This window comes from Nerophis lumbriciformis, linkage group LG24, assembly GCF_033978685.3.
Source record: "Nerophis lumbriciformis linkage group LG24, RoL_Nlum_v2.1, whole genome shotgun sequence".
Lineage (NCBI taxonomy): Eukaryota > Metazoa > Chordata > Actinopteri > Syngnathiformes > Syngnathidae > Nerophis > Nerophis lumbriciformis.
In genome coordinates this window covers 4,813,017-4,832,710 of record NC_084571.2, presented here as the reverse complement: position 1 = coordinate 4,832,710, position 19,694 = coordinate 4,813,017, and the positions used below count along the sequence as shown (strand labels likewise).

General features: G+C 42.3%; 1 protein-coding gene across 4 annotated transcripts in view; it reads right to left on the bottom strand.

Moving 5' to 3' along the window:
• Positions 1–19,694, bottom strand: part of shank1 (SH3 and multiple ankyrin repeat domains 1) — a 280,926-nt gene that overhangs the window by 14,556 nt on the left and 246,676 nt on the right. For all 4 annotated transcript variants that reach the window (XM_061981384.1, XM_061981385.1, XM_061981386.1 and 1 more), the window contains exons 16-19: positions 16,017–16,099; positions 15,808–15,932; positions 15,611–15,746; positions 13,617–13,697 (exon numbers count right to left, since the gene is read on the bottom strand). In XM_061981384.1, coding sequence (XP_061837368.1) covers positions 13,617–13,697; positions 15,611–15,746; positions 15,808–15,932; positions 16,017–16,099 — 425 coding nt within the window. The remainder of the gene's footprint in view (positions 1–13,616; positions 13,698–15,610; positions 15,747–15,807; positions 15,933–16,016; positions 16,100–19,694) is intronic.

Sequence of the window (19,694 nt, the reverse complement as noted above, 5' to 3'; positions counted from 1 at the left end):
TCAAACTTTCTGTTCTTCCCCCTTAAAGTATTCCCGTCCATCAGTTGTGGTGTACCGGTATCCTGTTCATTCAACTCACTGCTGCTGTTGCTTGCCATGTTGAAACTTTTCCTCGTGGGTTTGTTGTTGTCGTTGAGTGTGTGTTACGCTATATGCGGTCACCCATTGCAATATGTTGATTACCCAGAATCCCCACGTAACGTCTGCTGTTACCGTAATGACCAGAATTATTGCACCTTTGCTTTTCCTTTTAGCTTATAAATTGGGTTTAATGAAGTCAATATGATTTTAATCTAAATTATGCAAATAACAGCCCATGGGCGGCTATTTGGACATAGGCGTTTATTAGGAAGAGGCGTTTACTTCACAAAAGGGCGGCTATTAGGACATGGGCGGTTATTTGCACAAGGGCGTTTATTTGGTAATATACGGTATATATATATATATATATATATATATATATATATATATATATATATATATATATATATATATATATATATATATATATATGATAGATAGATAGATAGATAGATAGATATATAGATAGATATATAGATAGATACATATATATATATATATATATATATATATATATATACATATATATATATATATAATAAAATAAATAAATATATATATATAAATATATACATATATACACAGTATATATATATATATACAGTATATATATATATATATATATATATATATATATATATATATATATATATATATATATATATATATATATATATATATATATATATATATATATATATATATATATATATATCTGATTGACAAACACTTTCCCAAAGACAACATCCTAAGAAAAGTATTCAACAAGAACAACATTAAATTGAGCTACAGCTGCATGAACAATATACGACAAATCATCTCAAACCACAACAAAACAATTGCAAATGAGCCGTCGGCCCCCAGACAGAGCGACTCCAAAACCAACAAAGACTGTAACTGTCGAAAGAAACCTGATTGCCCTCTCAACGGGGGGTGCTTACAAACATCAGTTGTCTACCAATCTAAGGTAATACGCAAGGACATTAACACATCCGACACATATGTAGGATTAACCGAGGGTGAATTCAAAACCAGATGGAACAACCACAAGGCTTCTTTCAGGAACAAAAACCTGCGAAATACCACAGAACTCAGCAAACACATTTGGGACCTCAAAGACAATAATGTTGAATATTCAATAACATGGCAAATTCTTGCATCCAGCACACCTTACAATAGTGGTAATAAAAGATGCAACCTATGCTTGAAAGAGAAACTGTTTATCATCTACCGTCCAGACCTGTCATCCCTCAACAAGCGCAGCGAAATTGTAACAACATGCCGCCATAGACGGAAACATCTCCTAGGTAACACATGAGCCAGTCACCACGCCCCTAGGCCAGCCTGTACCCACCCACTCTGTGCCCTATATAAACCATGGTATGCGAATGCTCCCATTAAAATCTCCTGACGATTGAGGATACCCCCCTCATGAAACAGGCCTGTAGAGATGAAATAGTCTTGTGATTTTTTTCCCCACACATACATATATATATATATATATATATATATATATATATATATATATATATATCGCTAGAATTCACTGAAAGTCAAGTATTTCTTATATATATATATAAATGAAATACTTGACTTGGTGAATTCTAGCTGTAAATATACTCCTCCCCTCTTAACCACGCCCCCAACCATGCCCCCGCCCCAACCACGCCCCCCCACCCCCGACCACGCCTCCCGAAATCGGAGGTCTCAAGGTTGGCAAGTATGTTTCCACCTCAGATTCGAGTCCCGATTCGACAATTTGACAACAGATTATAGAACTAAAAAAAAAAAAAAAAGTTTTAGAGCAAGTAAATACTAGGGATGGACAGAGTCACCGATTCGCACCGGTGATTCGAATCAAACATTTGCGATGCGACTGCACCGATACATTCCATCATGCATCGATAAACAACAGGGGCAAGTTTGCGATGCATCGTCTCTTGCCTCTCTGTATCGGTTAAATTCATGCGTTCGATCGATATCAATATGTTCTAAATGTTCCTGCTCAGCCCAGTGTCACTCGTTTTATACAGTCTCAGTTGTTTATTTTTCCACGTAAGATCCATGGAGGTCTGCGGTGAGATCTGACCGGCAGCCCTGACTGTGTCCTGTTTCCGGGGCGGGCACTTGAGGAAACTCACTTCCGGGAAGGAGCAGCACGGAACAGTGCAGGCGACATGGATGACAGTTGTTAGAATAATCATGTATGTATTATCACACAATTTTATGCTTAAGGGCCGTTGCTATAGTTATTATCTGTATTTTTCTATCTGTGCAAAGCTGGCAATCTTTTGGATTGCCAGCCATCTCGTATCAGTGTTGTGTCCAGACTCGGCCTGCTGACTGCCAAGGCCGAACACCGCCGTGACGCAGACAGAGCAGAGACAAGGCGATATCACCAGCGTCAACACATTTGCATTTTTGTATAATCATATATTGTGTCTAACTGGAGTTGTCGAGATTACCCCCTTCCCTCAGCGACAGCTTCAGTGGTGTAACCAGGGACCTCCCAAATAAATAGAGGAAGCACTTGAGCTGGACTTTTAGAACGTAGTTTGGATCTGTAAGTAAAATACAGCCCAAAACACGTGTCTCCTCATTGAGCCAAATTGAACTCTGTCTCTGCATGATTCCTTGCTTCTCGTCTGTTTAATAGATGTCATCAGTGTTTGAACCTGACACAGTGATGAGATAGTGGATGCTCCCAAACACTCGCATAAATCGAACGTATGGAAATACTTCGGGTTTTATAAGAAAGGCGGTAAGAAGGATGAGACACATTCAATATGTAAAGAATGCAATCAAATACGTGAGCAGCTCGACAAACCTGGCTACACACATGAAGAGACGTAGAGCAGTGTTTTTCAACCACTGTGCCGCGGCACACTAGTGTACCGTGAGATATTGTTTGGTGTGCCGTGGGAAATTATGCAATTTCACCTAATTGGTCGGAAAACTTTTTTTTTTTGCGAACCAATAATTATAATCCGTCGTAGAGTGTCTGTGCTGTCTGGAGCAGTGTTTTTCAACCTTTTTTGAGGCAAGGCACGTTTTTTTCATTAAAAATTCCGGAGGCACACCACCAGCAGAAAACGTTAAAAAATTAAACTCCACCAGGTCGTCATGCCTTATTTTGAGTTTGTTGGTGTTTTCCTGTGTAGTGCTTTAGTTTTTGTCTTGCGCTGTTATTTTGGTGGCCCTTCCTGTTTTGTTGGTGTTTTCCTGTAGCAGTTTCATGTCTTCCTTTGAGCGCTATTCCCCGCACCTGCTTTGTGTTAGCAAGTAAGGCTGTTTAAGTTGTTGCTATCCTTCTTTGTGTGGACATTGTTGATTGTCATGTCATGTACGGATGTACTTTGTGGACACTGTAAGTTTTTGCTGTCGTCCAGCATTTTGTTTCTGTTTACTTGGTAGCCAGTTCAGTTTTAGTTGTGTTTTGCATAGCCATTCCTATGCTTCATTGCCTTTTCCTAATGTTAATTTTTGGTTTAAGCATTATATACATTTTTACCTGCATATTGTGATCACAACAAACCATCTATGTTGAAGAGGTTCATTTAGCCTACTAATGTGTATTTATAAGTGGTTGATTTATATAGGCTAGTAAGGTAAAGTTTTGTACCCGACAAGTTTTGGCTATCTTGCTTCTGAAGCCTTCATCAGAGGTGTCACGTGATGTTAGCGTGATGTCATCTGTGACGTGTTATATGGATTGTTCCATCCGACCTGAAGTGGTGGGATGGTACAAAACTTTACCTTACTAGCCTATATAAATCAACCACTTATAAACAACAAACCATCCTCGTCTCACCCGACACATTCCGACTTTTGCAAAGCAATTAACTACCTGCTGCCACCTAGTGACATGGGTTACCCTGCCGAGCTTTACACAGCACAGACACTAAGCAACGGCACATTATTTGCAGATTATAACTATTGATTTGAAAAAAAATATTTTTGGGACCAAATAGGTGAAGTTGTATAATTTCCCAGAGCACACCAGACAATATCTCAGGGCCGCGGCACAGTGGTTGAAAATTACTGGTCTGGAGATCAGCAGAGTAGCCATGTAATACTCTTCCGTACCAGTAGGTGGCAGCAGGTAGCTCATTGCTTTGTAAGCCTACTTTGAGACAAGAGAATTAATGATGGTTATGATTTGAAGTCATATCGAACAATTGCTGAGAACGACTTTATATTGTGAGAATCAGCACCTCCAAGTCCGAGTCCATGGTTCTCGCCCGGAAAAGGGTGGAGTGCCATCTCCGGGTTGGGGAGGAGATCTTGCCCCAAGTGGAGGAGTTCAAGTACCTCGGAGTCTTGTTCACGAGTGAGGGAAGAGTGGATCGTGAGATCGACAGGCGGATCGGTGCGGCGTCTTCAGTAATGCGGACGCTGTATCGATCTGTTGTGGTGAAGAAGGAGCTGAGCCGGAAGGCAAAGCTCTCAATTTACCGGTCGATCTACGTTCCCATCCTCACCTATGGTCATGAGCTTTGGGTTATGACCGAAAGGACAAGATCACGGGTACAAGCGGCCGAAATGAGTTTCCTCCGCCGGGTGGCGGGGCTCTCCCTTAGAGATAGGGTGAGAAGCTCTGTCATCCGGGGGGAGCTCAAAGTAAAGCCGCTGCTCCTCCACATCGAGAGGAGCCAGATGAGGTGGTTCGGGCATCTGGTCAGGATGCCACCCGAGCGCCTCCCTAAGGAGGTGTTTAGGGCACGTCCGACCGGTAGGAGGCCACGAGGAAGACCCAGGACACGTTGGGAAGACTATGTCTCCCGGCTGGCCTGGGAACGCCTCGGGATCCCCCGGGAGGAGCTGGACAAAGTGGCTGGGGAGAGGGAAGTCTGGGTTTCCCTGCTTAGGCTGCTGCCCCCGCGACCCGACCTCGGATAAGCGGAAGAAGATGGATGGATGGATGGACTTTATATTGTCAACATAGGCTATTCCTTCCACCCGAATGCAGCTGAGATAGGACAAGCGGTAGAAAATGGATGGATGAATGCACTGCAAAAACTGAAATCTAAGTAAGATTCAGTATTTTAAATAAGGGTGATATTTTCTTATTTCCTGTCTGATAAGATAATTCTTCTCACTAAGCAGATTTTATGTTAGAGTGTTTTACTTGTTTTAAGGGTTTTGGTCCTAAATGATCTCAGGAAGATATTACAGCTTGTTGCTGAGATTTTATGACCTATATTGAGTAAACATGCTTGAAACTAGAATATCAACTGATGCAAAGCTGTGTCATCAACACTCACAAGTATAAAACTGCTTTTTTAAAGTAATAATTTCTTACGTCAAGCATGAAAAAAAACATCATGATGCCGAGCACATATCATTATGTCAAGATAATGGCACTATCATTTACTTAATTTAAGAATATTTGGGGAACCGGAGGGTGTGTTCTAACTATCGTGGGATCACACTCCTCAGCCTTCCCGGTAAGGTCTATTCAGGTGTACTGGAGAGGAGGCTACGCCGGATAGTCGAACCTCGGATTCAGGAGGAACAGTGTGGTTTTCGTCCTGGTCGTGGAACTGTGGATCAGCTCTATACTCTCGGCAGGGTCCTTGAGGGTGCATGGGAGTTTGCCCAACCAGTCTACATGTGCTTTGTGGACTTGGAGAAGGCATTCGACCGTGTCCCTCGGGAAGTCCTGTGGGGAGTGCTCAGAGAGTATGGGGTTTCGGACTGTCTGATTGTGGCGGTCCGCTCCCTGTATGATCAGTGTCAGAGCTTGGTTCGCATTGCCGGCAGTAAGTCGGACACGTTTACGGTGAGGGTTGGACTCCGCCAAGGCTGCCCTTTGTCACCGATTCTGTTCATAACTTTTATGGACAGAATTTCTAGGCGCAGTCAAGGCGTTGAGGGGATCCGGTTTGGTGGCTGCAGGATTAGGTCTCTGCTTTTTGCAGATGATTTGGTCCTGATGGCTTCATCTGGCCAGGATCTTCAGCTCTCACTGGATCGGTTCGCAGCCGAGTGTGAAGCGACTGGGATGAGAATCAGCACCTCCAAGTCCGAGTCCATGGTTCTCGCCCGGAAAAGGGTGGAGTGCCATCTCCGGGTTGGGGAGGAGATCTTGCCCCAAGTGGAGGAGTTCAAGTACCTCGGAGTCTTGTTCACGAGTGAGGGAAGAGTGGATCGTGAGATCGACAGGCGGATCGGTGCGGCGTCTTCAGTAATGCGGACGCTGTATCGATCCGTTGTGGTGAAGAAGGAGCTGAGCCGGAAGGCAAAGCTCTCAATTTACCGGTCGATCTACGTTCCCATCCTCACCTATGGTCATGAGCTTTGGGTTATGACCGAAAGGACAAGATCACGGGTACAAGCGGCCGAAATGAGTTTCCTCCGCCGGGTGGCGGGTCTCTCCCTTAGAGATAGGGTGAGAAGCTCTGTCATCCGGGGGGAGCTTAAAGTAAAGCCGCTGCTCCTCCACATCGAGAGGAGCCAGATGAGGTGGTTCGGGCATCTGGTCAGGATGCCACCCGAGCGCCTCCCTAAGGAGGTGTTTAGGGCATGTCCGACCGGTAGGAGGCCACGAGGAAGACCCAGGACACGTTGGGAAGACTATGTCTCCCGGCTGGCCTGGGAACGCCTCGGGATCCCCCGGGAGGAGCTGGATGAAGTGGCTGGGGAGAGGGAAGTCTGGGCTTCCCTGCTTAGGCTGCTGCCCCCGCGACCCGACCTCGGATAAGCGGAAGAAGATGGATGGATGGATGGAAGAATATTTTTCAACATATTGAGCAAAGAGGTCTCTTTTTTTTTCTACCAAGAAAAGTGCACTTGTTATTAGTGAGAATATACTTATTTTAAGGTATTTTTGGGTTCATTGAGGTTAGCTAATTTTACTTGTTTTGGAAAGTCTTGACAAGCCGAATTTTCTTGTTCTATTGGCAGATAATTTTGCTTAGTTCAAATAAAATACCCCTAATTTTCTTGTTTTTGAACACTGACTTTTTGCAGTGTGGAGTTTCGTTTTTAACATTTTCTGCTGGGGGTGTCCGTCATGTATTTGTTACTCGGATCACAAGACAATACCGGAACCATTGTAAGGGGAACTTAAGGGCGGGGGACACAGGATATGATGACATGTGTTGTGTGTTGGACACCTGGAAGTGGAAAAAGTAAGAGCGGGAATAAAAGGCAGAAAAAGACAATAAGCTTTCTTTTGGTGTATTATTAAGCTTAGATTGCTAATAAGTGAGTGGTTAGAGTGTCCGCCTTGAGATCGATGGGTTGTGAGTTCAAACCCCGGCCGAGTCATACCAAAGACTATAAAAATGGGATCCATTACCCCCCTGCTTGGCACTCCGCATCAAGGGTTGGAATTGGGGGTTAAATCAACAAAAATGATTCCCGGGCGCGGGCACCGTTGCTGCTCACTGCTCCCCTCACCTCCCAGGGGGTGATCAAGAGTGATGGTTCAAATGCAGAGAATAATTTCGCCACACCTAGTGTGTGTTGTTTGCAGAAACTTTTTGCCAACAGTATTTTATATTTCTACTTTTATCAGAAACGTGTATTTTCCATCCATCCATCCATCTTCCTCCGCTTATCCGAGGTCGGGTCGCGGGGGCAGCAGCTTAAGCAGGGAAGCCCAGACTTCCCTCTCCCCAGCCACTTCGTCCAGCTCTTCCTGTGGGATCCCGAGGCGTTCCCAGGCCAGCCGGGAGACATAGTCTTCCCAACGTGTCCTGGGTCTTCCCCGCGGCCTCCTACCGGTGGGACGTGCCCTAAACACCTCCCTAGGGAGGCGTTCGGGTGGCATCCTGACCAGATGCCCGAACCACCTCATCTGGCTCCTCTCGATGTGGAGGAGCAGCGGCTTTACTTTGAGCTCCTCCCGGATGGCAGAGCTTCTCACCCTATCTCTAAAGGAGAGCCCCGCCACCCGGCGGAGGAAACTCATTTCGGCTGCTTGTACCCGTGATCTTGTCCTTTCGGTCATAACCCAAAGCTCATGACCATAGGTGAGGATGGGAACGTAGATCGACCGGTAAATTGAGAGCTTTGCCTTCCGGCTCAGCTCCTTCTTCACCACAACGGATCGATACAGCGTCCGCATTACTGAAGACGCCGCACCGATCCGCCTGTCGATCTCACGATCCACTCTTCCCCCACTCGTGAACAAGACTCCGAGGTACTTGAACTCCTCCACTTGGGGCAAGAGCTCCTCCCCAACTCGGAGATGGCACTCCACCCTTTTCCGGGCGAGAACCATGGACTCGGACTTGGAGGTGCTGATTCTCATCCCAGTCGCTTCACACTCAGCTGCGAACCGATCCAGTGAGAGCTGAAGGTCCTGGCCAGATGAAGCCATCAGGACCACATCATCTGCAAAAAGCAGAGACCTAATCCTGCAGCCACCAAACCAGATCCCCTCAACGCCTTGACTGCGCCTAGAAATTCTGTCCATAAAAGTTATGAACAGAATCGGTGACAAAGGGCAGCCTTGGCGGAGTCCAACCCTCACTGGAAACGTGTCCGACTTACTACCGGCAATGCGGACCAAGCTCTGGCACTGATCATACAGGGAGCGGACTGCCACAATCAGACAGTCCGATACCCCATACTCTCTGAGCACTCCCCACAGGACTTCCCGAGGGACACGGTCGAATGCCTTCTCCAAGTCCACAAAACACATGTAGACTGGTTGGGCAAACTCCCATGCACCCTCAAGGACCCTGCCGAGAGTATAGAGCTGGTCCACAGTTCCACGACCAGGACAAAAACCACACTGTTCCTCCTGAATCCGAGGTTCGACTATCCGGCGTAGCCTCCTCTCCAGTACACCTGAATAGACCTTACCGGGAAGGCTGAGGAGTGTGATCCCACGATAGTTAGAACACACCCTCCGGTTCCCCTTCTTAAAGAGAGGAACCACCACCTTGGTCTGCCAATCCAGAGGTACCGCCCCCGATGTCCACGCGATGCTGCAGAGTCTTGTCAACCAAGACAGCCCCACAGCATCCAGAGCCTTAAGGAACTCCGGGCGGATCTCATCTACCCCCGGGGCCTTGCCACCGAGGAGCTTTTTAACTACCTCAGCAACCTCAGCCCCAGAAATAGGAAAGCCCACCACAGACTCCCCAGGCACTGCTTCCTCATAGGAAGACGTGTTGGTGGGATTGAGGAGGTCTTCGAAGTATTCCCTCCACCGATCCACAACATCCGCAGTGGAGGTCAGCAGAACACCATCCTCACCATACACGGTGTTGATAGTGCATTGCTTCCCCTTCCTGAGGCGGCGGATGGTGGACCAGAATTGCTTCGAAGCCGTCCGGAAGTCGTTTTCCATGGCCTCACCGAACTCCTCCCATGTCCGAGTTTTTGCCTCTGCGACCGCTGAAGCCACACACCGCTTGGCCTGTCGGTACTTGTCCGCTGCCTCAGGAGTCCTATGAGCCAAAAGAACCCGATAGGACTCCTTCTTCAGCTTGACGGCATCCCTCACCGCCGGTGTCCACCAACGGGTTCTAGGATTACCGCCACGACAAGCACCAACTACCTTGCGGCCACAGCTCCAATCAGCCGCCTCGACAATAGAGGCGCGGAACATGGTCCATTCGGACTCAATGTCCAGCACCTCCCTCGTGACATGTTCAAAGTTCTTCCGGAGGTGGGAATTGAAACTCTCTCTGACAGGAGACTCTGCCAGGCATTCCCAGCAAACCCTCACAATGCGTTTGGGCCTGCCAGGTCTGTCCGGCATCCTCCCCCACCATCGCAGCCAACTCACCACCAGGTGGTGATCGGTAGAAAGCTCCGCCCCTCTCTTCACCCGAGTGTCCAAAACATGAGGCCGCAAATCCGATGACACAACTACAAAGTCGATCATGGAACTGCGGCCTAGGGTGTCCTGGTGCCAAGTGCACATATGGACACCCTTATGTTTGAACATGGTGTTTGTCATTGACAATCTGTGACGAGCACAAAAGTCCAATAACAAAACACCACTCGGATTCAGATCCGGGCGGCCATTCTTCCCAATCACGCCTCTCCAGGTTTCACTGTCGCTGCCAACATGAGCATTGAAGTCTCCCAGTAGAACGAGGGAATCACCCGGGGGCGCACTCTCAAGTACTCCCTCGAGTGAATCCAAAAAGGGTGGGTACTCTGAGCTGCGGTTTGGCGCATAAGCGCAAACCACAGTCAGGACCCGTTCCCCCACCCGAAGGCGGAGGGAAGCTACCCTCTCGTCCACCGGGTTGAACTCCAATGTGCAGGCTCTGAGCCGGGGGAAACAAGAATTGCCACCCCAGCCCGTCGCCTCTCACTGCCGGCAACGCCAGAGTGGAAGAGAGTCCAGCCCCTCTCGAGAGAACTGGTTCCAGAGCCCTTGCTGTGCGTCGAAGTGAGTCCGACTATATCTAGCCGGAACTTCTCCACCTCCTTCCCCCCCAGCGAGGTGACGTTCCACGTCCCAAGAGCTAGCTTCTGTAGCCGAGGATCGGACCGCCAAGTGCCCTGCCTTCGGCTGCTGCCCAGCTCACATCGCACCCGACCTCTATGACCCCTGCTATGGGTGGTGAGCCCATTGGAGGGGTGTAACGTGTATTTTCGTTATTTATTTATATATTTATACAAACAAATTACAGTTATTTGCACTCATGAAGTGCATGAAGGTGTTCTGTTTATTTGATGTATCGCAATCAACAGAAATATTTTGTTTTGACCCGAGAACTACAAAGCGGAGAGAAAGCAGGATCTGCCCAAGTTCCAGGCACCTCTTTTTTTTAACTCTTTTACGACCTTTTCTTTGAACCGACCTTTTCTTTTGAACTGTTTTGTAATCAAAGGCGATGGCTGTTTACGACCCCCGTCCCTTTAGAAACAGCTGTTGCCATGTAATCAGGGAAAGTCCAAATAAAAGAGGAGGCGTACAATCTTTCGGCAGAGCGTAATGACACTGTCCAAGGGTACAGATGTACACATTTCTCCTCACTGAGTCAAATTGAATTCTGTCTCTGTTTGATTCTTTGCTTCTTGTCTTGTTTAATAGATGTCATCAGTGTTTGAACCTGACACATACATGTTGTTTTTATGATAGAATCTACACTCATTGATAGCTAACGTTAGCCAAACTTTGCTGAATCGCTATCATTAGCTGACAACACACAAAGCTAATGTGTTACATACAGGCGTAGTTTAGGTTATTACGTAATAAAAGCTCGAAAAGGGCGGGATATAATGCTTAAAACACAAGTAATCCGTGTGAAAGATGCAAACAGACATTTTAATGACTCAACTGCTCCCTTTGATTGACAGTCTGTGAGGTGTAGGGATGGGTAACGTTCACATTTGAACAGTACCCAGTACACATTTTCAGTACTTTTATGTGCATTAAGAAATAATATATATATATATGTTTTTAAATCTATATTTCTATTGCAACATTTAAAAATGAGCTGATTATGATAACTGCCGTCCAGTTGTTACGTCTTTTTTCATTATCACATTTCTGAGTATCATTTGCGAGTATGACACAAAGTTGCAATTGGTCATTTCAGCCTTTGTTGTCTTATGTTGGGCCCTACAAAGTGTTAATACTGTAAGTAGTGCACTCATCACGCACAAGCTGTTTGATTGTAACGCGCATCTTAGTCGTAGGTTTCATTACGGCCCAGGCCTTATGGAGGTCTTGTGGGAGTGGAGGCTGGCTTGGCCATCTCCACTGCCTCTCTCTCTTTCTCCTTCTCTCTCTATTGCCTCTGTTCAAAGGCACTGCAGCTGCACCTAATTGGGGCTAATCAGTGAGAATATATCAGCTGGGCTTATTTTTTTATACAGTGAATTTTTTTACCCAATTTTTTATTTTTATTTTATTTTTTTTACATTAAGTTTTTTTTATTTTTACATTGAATATTATCCTTTTTTTTTAAGACTAAATGTTCTGCACCAAATTGTATTCACTGAATTTTTGTACAATTATTTTTTTACACAACATTGTTTTACACAAAATTTTAAGCACTGAATATAATTAATTATTATACCCCATTTTTTTTTTACATTATGTTTTTATACACTGAATTTTTATATACAGAATTTCCTGCACCACATGTTTTACACATAATTTTTATACAATGATTTTTTTTTTTTACACTAAGGTACATATTTATACAGTTTTTATACACTGATTTTTTTACACATTTTCTGCACCAATTATTTTTACACTGAATTTTTCTGCACTGAATTTTTTTTTAAACAAAATTTTCTGCACCAAATTTTTTACACTGAATTTCTCAGCACTGATTTTTTATACAATTAATTTCCCCCACCTCTTTTTTTAACACTGAATTTTTATACAATTAATTATTTTACCCCAATTTTTTTTTTTTTTTTTTTACATTACTTTTTTTTTTTTTTACATTGAATATTATCCTTTTTTTTAAGACTAAATGTTCTGCACCAAATTGTATACACTGAATTTTTGTACAATTATTTTTTTACACAACATTATTTTTACACAAAATTTTTAAGCACTGAATAAAATTTATTATTTTACCCCATTTTTTTTTTTTACATTATGTTTTTATACACTGAATTTTTATATACAGAATTCAGAATTTTTGAGACTAAATTTGTTTTACACAGAATTTTTATACAATGATTTTTTTACTCAACATATTTTTACACTAAGGTACATATTTATACAGTTTTTATACACTGATTTTTTTTTTAACATATTTTCTGCACCAATTATTTTTACACTGAATTTTTCTGCACTGAATGTTTTTAAAACAAAATTTTCTGCACCAAATTTTCTTACACTGAATTTTTCATACAATTAATTTCCCCGACCCCTTTTTTTTAACACTGAATTTTTATACAATTAATTATTTTACCCCAATTTTTTTTCATTAAGTTTTTATACACTGACTTTTTTATATCCAGAATTTTTTGGACTAAATTTTCTGCAACAAATGTTTTACACTGAATTTTTTGGGGCTTCCTAGGACCTTAGCCCCTGCTCTGCTCTCCTCTTGCACCTTTGCTTGATTTACACATTTATGTTAGCTTTGCTTTTGGTTAAACTGTTAACTTCACATATTTTATATTAAATACTCTTTAGTGCACATTTTGACTTCGATCTGGACTCCCCTTTTGTCATTGCGGCCCTGAGCCAGCTGTAACAATTTGAAAATCGCAAGTGCTAATCAATAGCAAATTCACTGTATATTAACATTAAGCTAGCGCATTTGAGGAAAAATGGAGCCTTACTTACTAGCGTATTTTTAGTTAGTTTCTTTGTTGGCACTGAACATTGCAAAATTACCTACAGGTACTTTGGCCGAGTCCGCTCTCAGTCCTGCTGGAGTGATCGCCAAATGCCGAAAATTAGGTGCAATGAGGCCACGTGCCACTCAGGTACCAAAACATGGCACCGTTTTTTACATGGATCGGTAACAGGCGGGATTCGGTCGGTACCAGAAAGTTACCCATCCCTCGTTAGGAATCTCTTCCAAACTTTATGCATTTTTTCAGGTGCGTTGGTCTTAATGTTTTACAGGACGTGTTTTTCTCACCCATCTCCTCCAGCTCCGAGGTCATGGACTTGGAGCGCAGGGCGATGGCGGGTGTGCTTAGCCTCTTGCTCTGCTGGGGGACTGCAACGCAAGAGACAACCACAAGAGGTCACTCACCAGACTCGCCGGGGAAAAAAGAAAAAAAATGTACACCAGGAATGTCCAAACTTTTCATTGAATATTCAAAGCATGCGGGGTCATTCTTTTTCATTTTCAAAACCAACTCAATGAATAGATTTTTTCAAGTTTGGTCCCAAAAACTCAGAAGAAAAATGTTAAAAATAAGTCATACTTTATAATTTTTTTTAAATTATTTCTCAATGATTAAATCTCCAGATCAACTTCAGGTCTATCTGTCAATATAGAAAAAAAATGTTTTTAAATTAAAAGAAAACCCTGTTTTTAATAGCAAAAACACAAAATATGCAATATTTTCTTTCCCCCTTCAAAAAAAATTCCAGGTGGATTATTTGATTTAAAGTAGTTAAGTAGTAAAGTAGAAGACTTAAATAGGTCAATAATTCATAACCCCTTTGGTTTTTTTGAGCAATGACAGTTTGATGGTAAATGGGTTATACTTGTATAGTGCTTTTCTACATTCAAGGTACTCAAAGCGCTTTGACACTATTTCCACATTCACCCATTCACACACACATTCACACACTGATGGCGGGAGCTGCCACGACCCATCAGGAGCAAGGGTGAAGTGTATTGCTCAAGGACACCACGGACGTGACTAGAATGGCGGAAGCCAGGGATCACACCAGGAACCTTCAAGTTTCTGGCACGGCCGCTCTACAAACCGAGCCACGCCACCCCCAGTTTAAAAAAACTACATCCCACTATAATTCTAGGGGACCCAGAGGGTCCCACTCAGGAAAGTGTTACAAAAAGGTCATACATTTTTCTTTCTTTCTGCACTTAAGTCTCAAGATCAGGGGTCCCCAAACTTTTTGACTCGGGGGCCGCATTGGGTTAAAAAAATTGGACGGGGGCCGGGCTGTGTGTGTGTGTGTGTGTGTATATATATATATATATATATATATATATATATATATATATATATATATATATATATATATATATATATATATATACATACACATATACATATATATATATATATATATATATATATATATATACATACACATATACATATATATATATATATATATATATATATATATATATATATATATATATATATACTTACATATAAATATATATATATATATATATATATACACACATATATATATATATACTTACATATAAATATATATATATTCAAACACACATATATATTTATACACACACATATGTATAAATGTATATATATATATATATATATATATATATATATATATGTATATATATAAATATTTTGTATATTTTATATATTCCGAGCGCGATGATGTCACATTATTGATGGGAAAATGCATTTTTAGACAATATGATTTGCCTGAGCGGCTAGGAGACACCGCGAGTAACAAGCTTTAGAAAATGGATTAGAAAGGACAGATTAAAAAAATAATAATAATTACAAATAAAAAAAATATTTATAATATATAATATTTCTTTTTTTTACTTGGGACTTAGACCATAGTTTGGGGACCCCTGCTCTAGATCAACTTCAGACCAATCCGTTGATTATACATTTTTATTATTTTTTATGTGTGTTTTTTTTATTTTTATACGTTTATTATGCCATTTTTATCAAAGAAAACTAAGTTTTTTATACAGCAAACACATACAAATATTTCAAAGTGGAATATTTGGTGATTTTGATTAATTATTTTTTTTAGTTTTAAAGAAAAAAGCTTTGTGTTATTAGAGTCAACATTGCAACTTTTTCTCTTTACATTTCACCTGTTTGCTCTTTGATTCCACTTTTTATGTTTTTATTTTTCTGTAATAGTATTTTTGGAATGTTAAAAAAATTAGCTTTAAGCCGCACTTTGACATGCTTCACCGAGCTTCGGACCGCTTACTTTTCTTCCTGGCCGCCTCCTCCATGTCGGGGTTGCGAGTTACCATGACAACCTTGACCATGAGGCTGTTGCCGCCCTGCCGGATCATGTTGACGACCTGCCGGTGGCCCACCTTCACCACGTTCTGACCGTTGACCTGGAAAACAAGTCCGCGTCATTCGTGGCGCTCTGACACCGTCATGGCAGCGCTACGGTACCTCTATGAGGAAGTCTCCCATCCTGAGACCGGCTCGCCAGGCCACGCCCCCTTCGTCCACCGACTCCAGGTACTGCAGGGCGGGGAAGGCAGGCGTGGGGGTGAACTCCTCAATTGGAGTCTGAGCTGGAGACGTCGTGCAAAGTGTTTTGGCGTTACTCGGACAATATGTGGAGTCATTTCTTGAACTTTGTGCTGGGTCTTCCTCACCTTTGGCTCCTCTCAGCACAAAGCCGAAACCCTCGCTGTCCTTCTTCTGCAAAAGCACCGTCTTCTCCTTGATTATGTAGTCACTGGAAGAGAGGAGACAAAAAGAAAGGTTGCTTTTAGTGTCCCCCTTTGATGACATCACCACGGACAGTTGCAGCACATTCAGGTCCAGTTTAAAACAAAATACCTTTTGCAATATTAACCACAAATTTGAATCAAAATGACTAAAGGCCTACTGAAACCCACTACTACCGACCACGCAGTCTGATAGTTTATACATCAATGATGAAATCTTAACATTGCAACACATGCCAATACGGCCGGGTTAGCTTACTAAAGTGCAATTTTAAATTTTGTGCGAAATATCCTGCTGAAAATGTCTCGGTATGATGACGCCTGCGCATGACGTCACGGATTTACATTTTGGGACAGCATGGTGGCCAGCTATTAAGTAGCCTGTTTTCATCGCAAAATTCCACAGTATTCTGGACATCTGTGTTGGTGAATCTTTTGCAATTTGTTCAATGAACAATGGAGACAGCAAAGAAGAAAACTGTAGGTGGGAAGCGGTGTATTGCGGCAGGTGTTGTGCCGGATAACGCACCCCCGCCGTAGAATGCACCCCCTGACTGTTATGCCGGATAACACAGCCGGTGTTTCATTGTTTACATTCCCGGAAGATGACAGTCAAGCTTTACCATTGGCCTGTGGAGAACTGGGACAACAGAGACTTTTTCCAAGAGGACTTTGAGTTGGATGCACAGACACGGTACCGTGAGTACGCATGCAGCTGCGGCTTCCAAACATTTGATTGATTGCCCTTACATGCGTGCCACTATGTGCATGTCACGTACGTAACTTTGGGGACTTTGGGGAAATATATGTACTGTATGAACTTTGGGGAGGTGAAAGGTACTTTGGGCTGTGGGATTGAGTGTGTTGTGCAGGTGTTTGAGTTGTATTGGCGGGTTATATGGACGGGAGGGAGGAGGTGTTTGTTATGGGGATTAATTTGTGGCATATTAAATATAAGTCTGGTTGTGTTGTGGCTAATAGAGTATATACAGGTAAAAGCCAGTAAATTAGAATATTTTGAAAAACTTGATTTATTTCAGTAATTGCATTCAAAAGGTGTAACTTGTACATTATATTTATTCATTGCACACAGACTGATGCATTCAAATGTTTTTTTCATTTAATTTTGATGATTTGAAGTGGCAACAAATGAAAATCCAAAATTCCGTGTGTCACAAAATTAGAATATTACTTAAGGCTAATACAAAAAAGGGATTTTTAGAAATGTTGGCCAACTGAAAAGTATGAAAATGAAAAATATGAGCATGTACAATACTCAATACTTGGTTGGAGCTCCTTTTGCGTCAATTACTGCGTTAATGCGGCGTGGCATGGAGTCGATGAGTTTCTGGCACTGCTCAGGTGTTATGAGAGCCCAGGTTGCTCTGATAGTGGCCTTCAACTCTTCTGCGTTTTTGGGTCTGGCATTCTGCATCTTCCTTTTCACAATACCCCACAGATTTTCTATGGGGCTAAGGTCAGGGGAGTTGGCGGGCCAATTTAGAACAGAAATACCATGGTCCGTAAACCAGGCACGGGTAGATTTTGCGCTGTGTGCAGGCGCCAAGTCCTCTTGGAACTTGAAATCTCCATCTCCATAAAGCAGGTCAGCAGCAGGAAGCATGAAGTGCTCTAAAACTTGCTGGTAGACGGCTGCGTTGACCCTGGATCTCAGGAAACAGAGTGGACCGACACCAGCAGATGACATGGCACCCCAAACCATCACTGATGGTGGAAACTTTACACTAGACTTCAGGCAACGTGGATCCTGTGCCTCTCCTGTCTTCCTCCAGACTCTGGGACCTCTATTTCCAAAGGAAATGCAAAATTTGCATGGTTGGGTGATGGTTGGCCAACGGTTTACGTTGTATTGCGCACCCTGACGGCAAGTGTGGGAGTCTTTTTTTTATTTTTTAATAAACCATTATTTATAAATGTCAACATTCACAAACAGTTGAAAATAATAAAGTAAATACAAAAACAGTAGAAAACTGTATAAAACCAGTACAAAGCAGCACCAGGGGGTTGTAAATTCAAAGTAGCTAAAATAGAATACAATATATATATATATATATATATATATATATATATATATATATATATATATATATATATATATGTATGTGTGGGAAACAAAATCACAAGACTACTTCATCTCTACAGGCCTGTTTCATGAGGGGGTTCCCTCAATCATCAGGAGATGATGATTGAGGGAACCCCCTCATGAAACAGGCCTGTAGAGATGAAGTAGTCTTGTGATTTTTTTTTCCCACACATACATATATTGCGCTCTACTACGGTATCGAGCACTATTTTTTGGATAACCTTATTAAGACATATATATATATATATATATATATATATATATATATATATATATATATATATATATATATATATATATATATACACATATATATATATATATATATATATATATATATATATACATATATATATAATAAACAAAGTGCAAAGCCATAGGCTCACTCAATTTCAGTAAACAACTTAAATTTGGAACACAGCATCATCGTTTTCATAGCTTTTTGGTTGTTAGAGGTAGAGAGTGTTTTAATGTAGAGTTCTAAATATTTTTTAAAGGCACAAAAAACTGGTCGGGTAGCAAGTGTGGGAGTTGGTTCTGAAGTATGAAGAAAAGAGACGTAACTTCGTCACCTTGCCTGGTTATTGGCTCCAACCCAGAATATTACACTGCCCATACCTGCACTCCTTCAAAGGCTGTGCTACTGGCTGCAAATCATTGCACTTTCAAATACAACAATGAGTAGGAGTGTTATGTGTGTGTATATGTGTAAATAAATGAACACTGAAATTCAAGTATTTATTTTATTTATATGTATATATATATATATATATATATATATATATATATATATATATATATATATATATATATATATATATATATATATATATATATATATATATATATATATATAGGCTCACTTTACGCCTGGGTGTTTTCACAGTCAGATCATGTCCATTCTGTAGAAGTTTGTGGTTTTATCGGCAGCTATGATGAGGTTGTTTACTTTCTTGATGCGCTCCTTGTCATTTTTCAGCTTGGTGAGGAGTGGGTTGCGGATTGGCTTGAATTTGAACAATGCAACATTTGACGTCACTATGGGAAGTTTTGACGGAGCAGAAACGTGTGAACTCGTTGGGAGTTTCCTCCTCTCCCAGCTCGCTAGCCTCAATCTGAACCTTGGTATTTACCGTGATGACGGACTGGCAGTGTGTCGCGCCTCGCCAAGGAGCAGCGAGAATACCAAGAAGCGCATATGCCAAGTTTTCAAAGAGAACGGCCTACGGATCACGATTGAAGCCAACAAGCAAACCGTCAACTTCCTTGACGTCACTTTCAACCTGAGAAATAACAGCTACCAACCATTCACGAAACCCAACACAACACTCCAATACGTGCACCATGACAGCAACCACCCACCCACCACCACGAAAAGAATACCTACCGGAATCAATAAAAGGCTATCGATGCTGTCATCTAGCAAAGCTGAATTTGACCAAGCAACCCCCCCGTACCAAAAAGCCCTTGATGAAAGCGGATACAATTTCACCCTCACC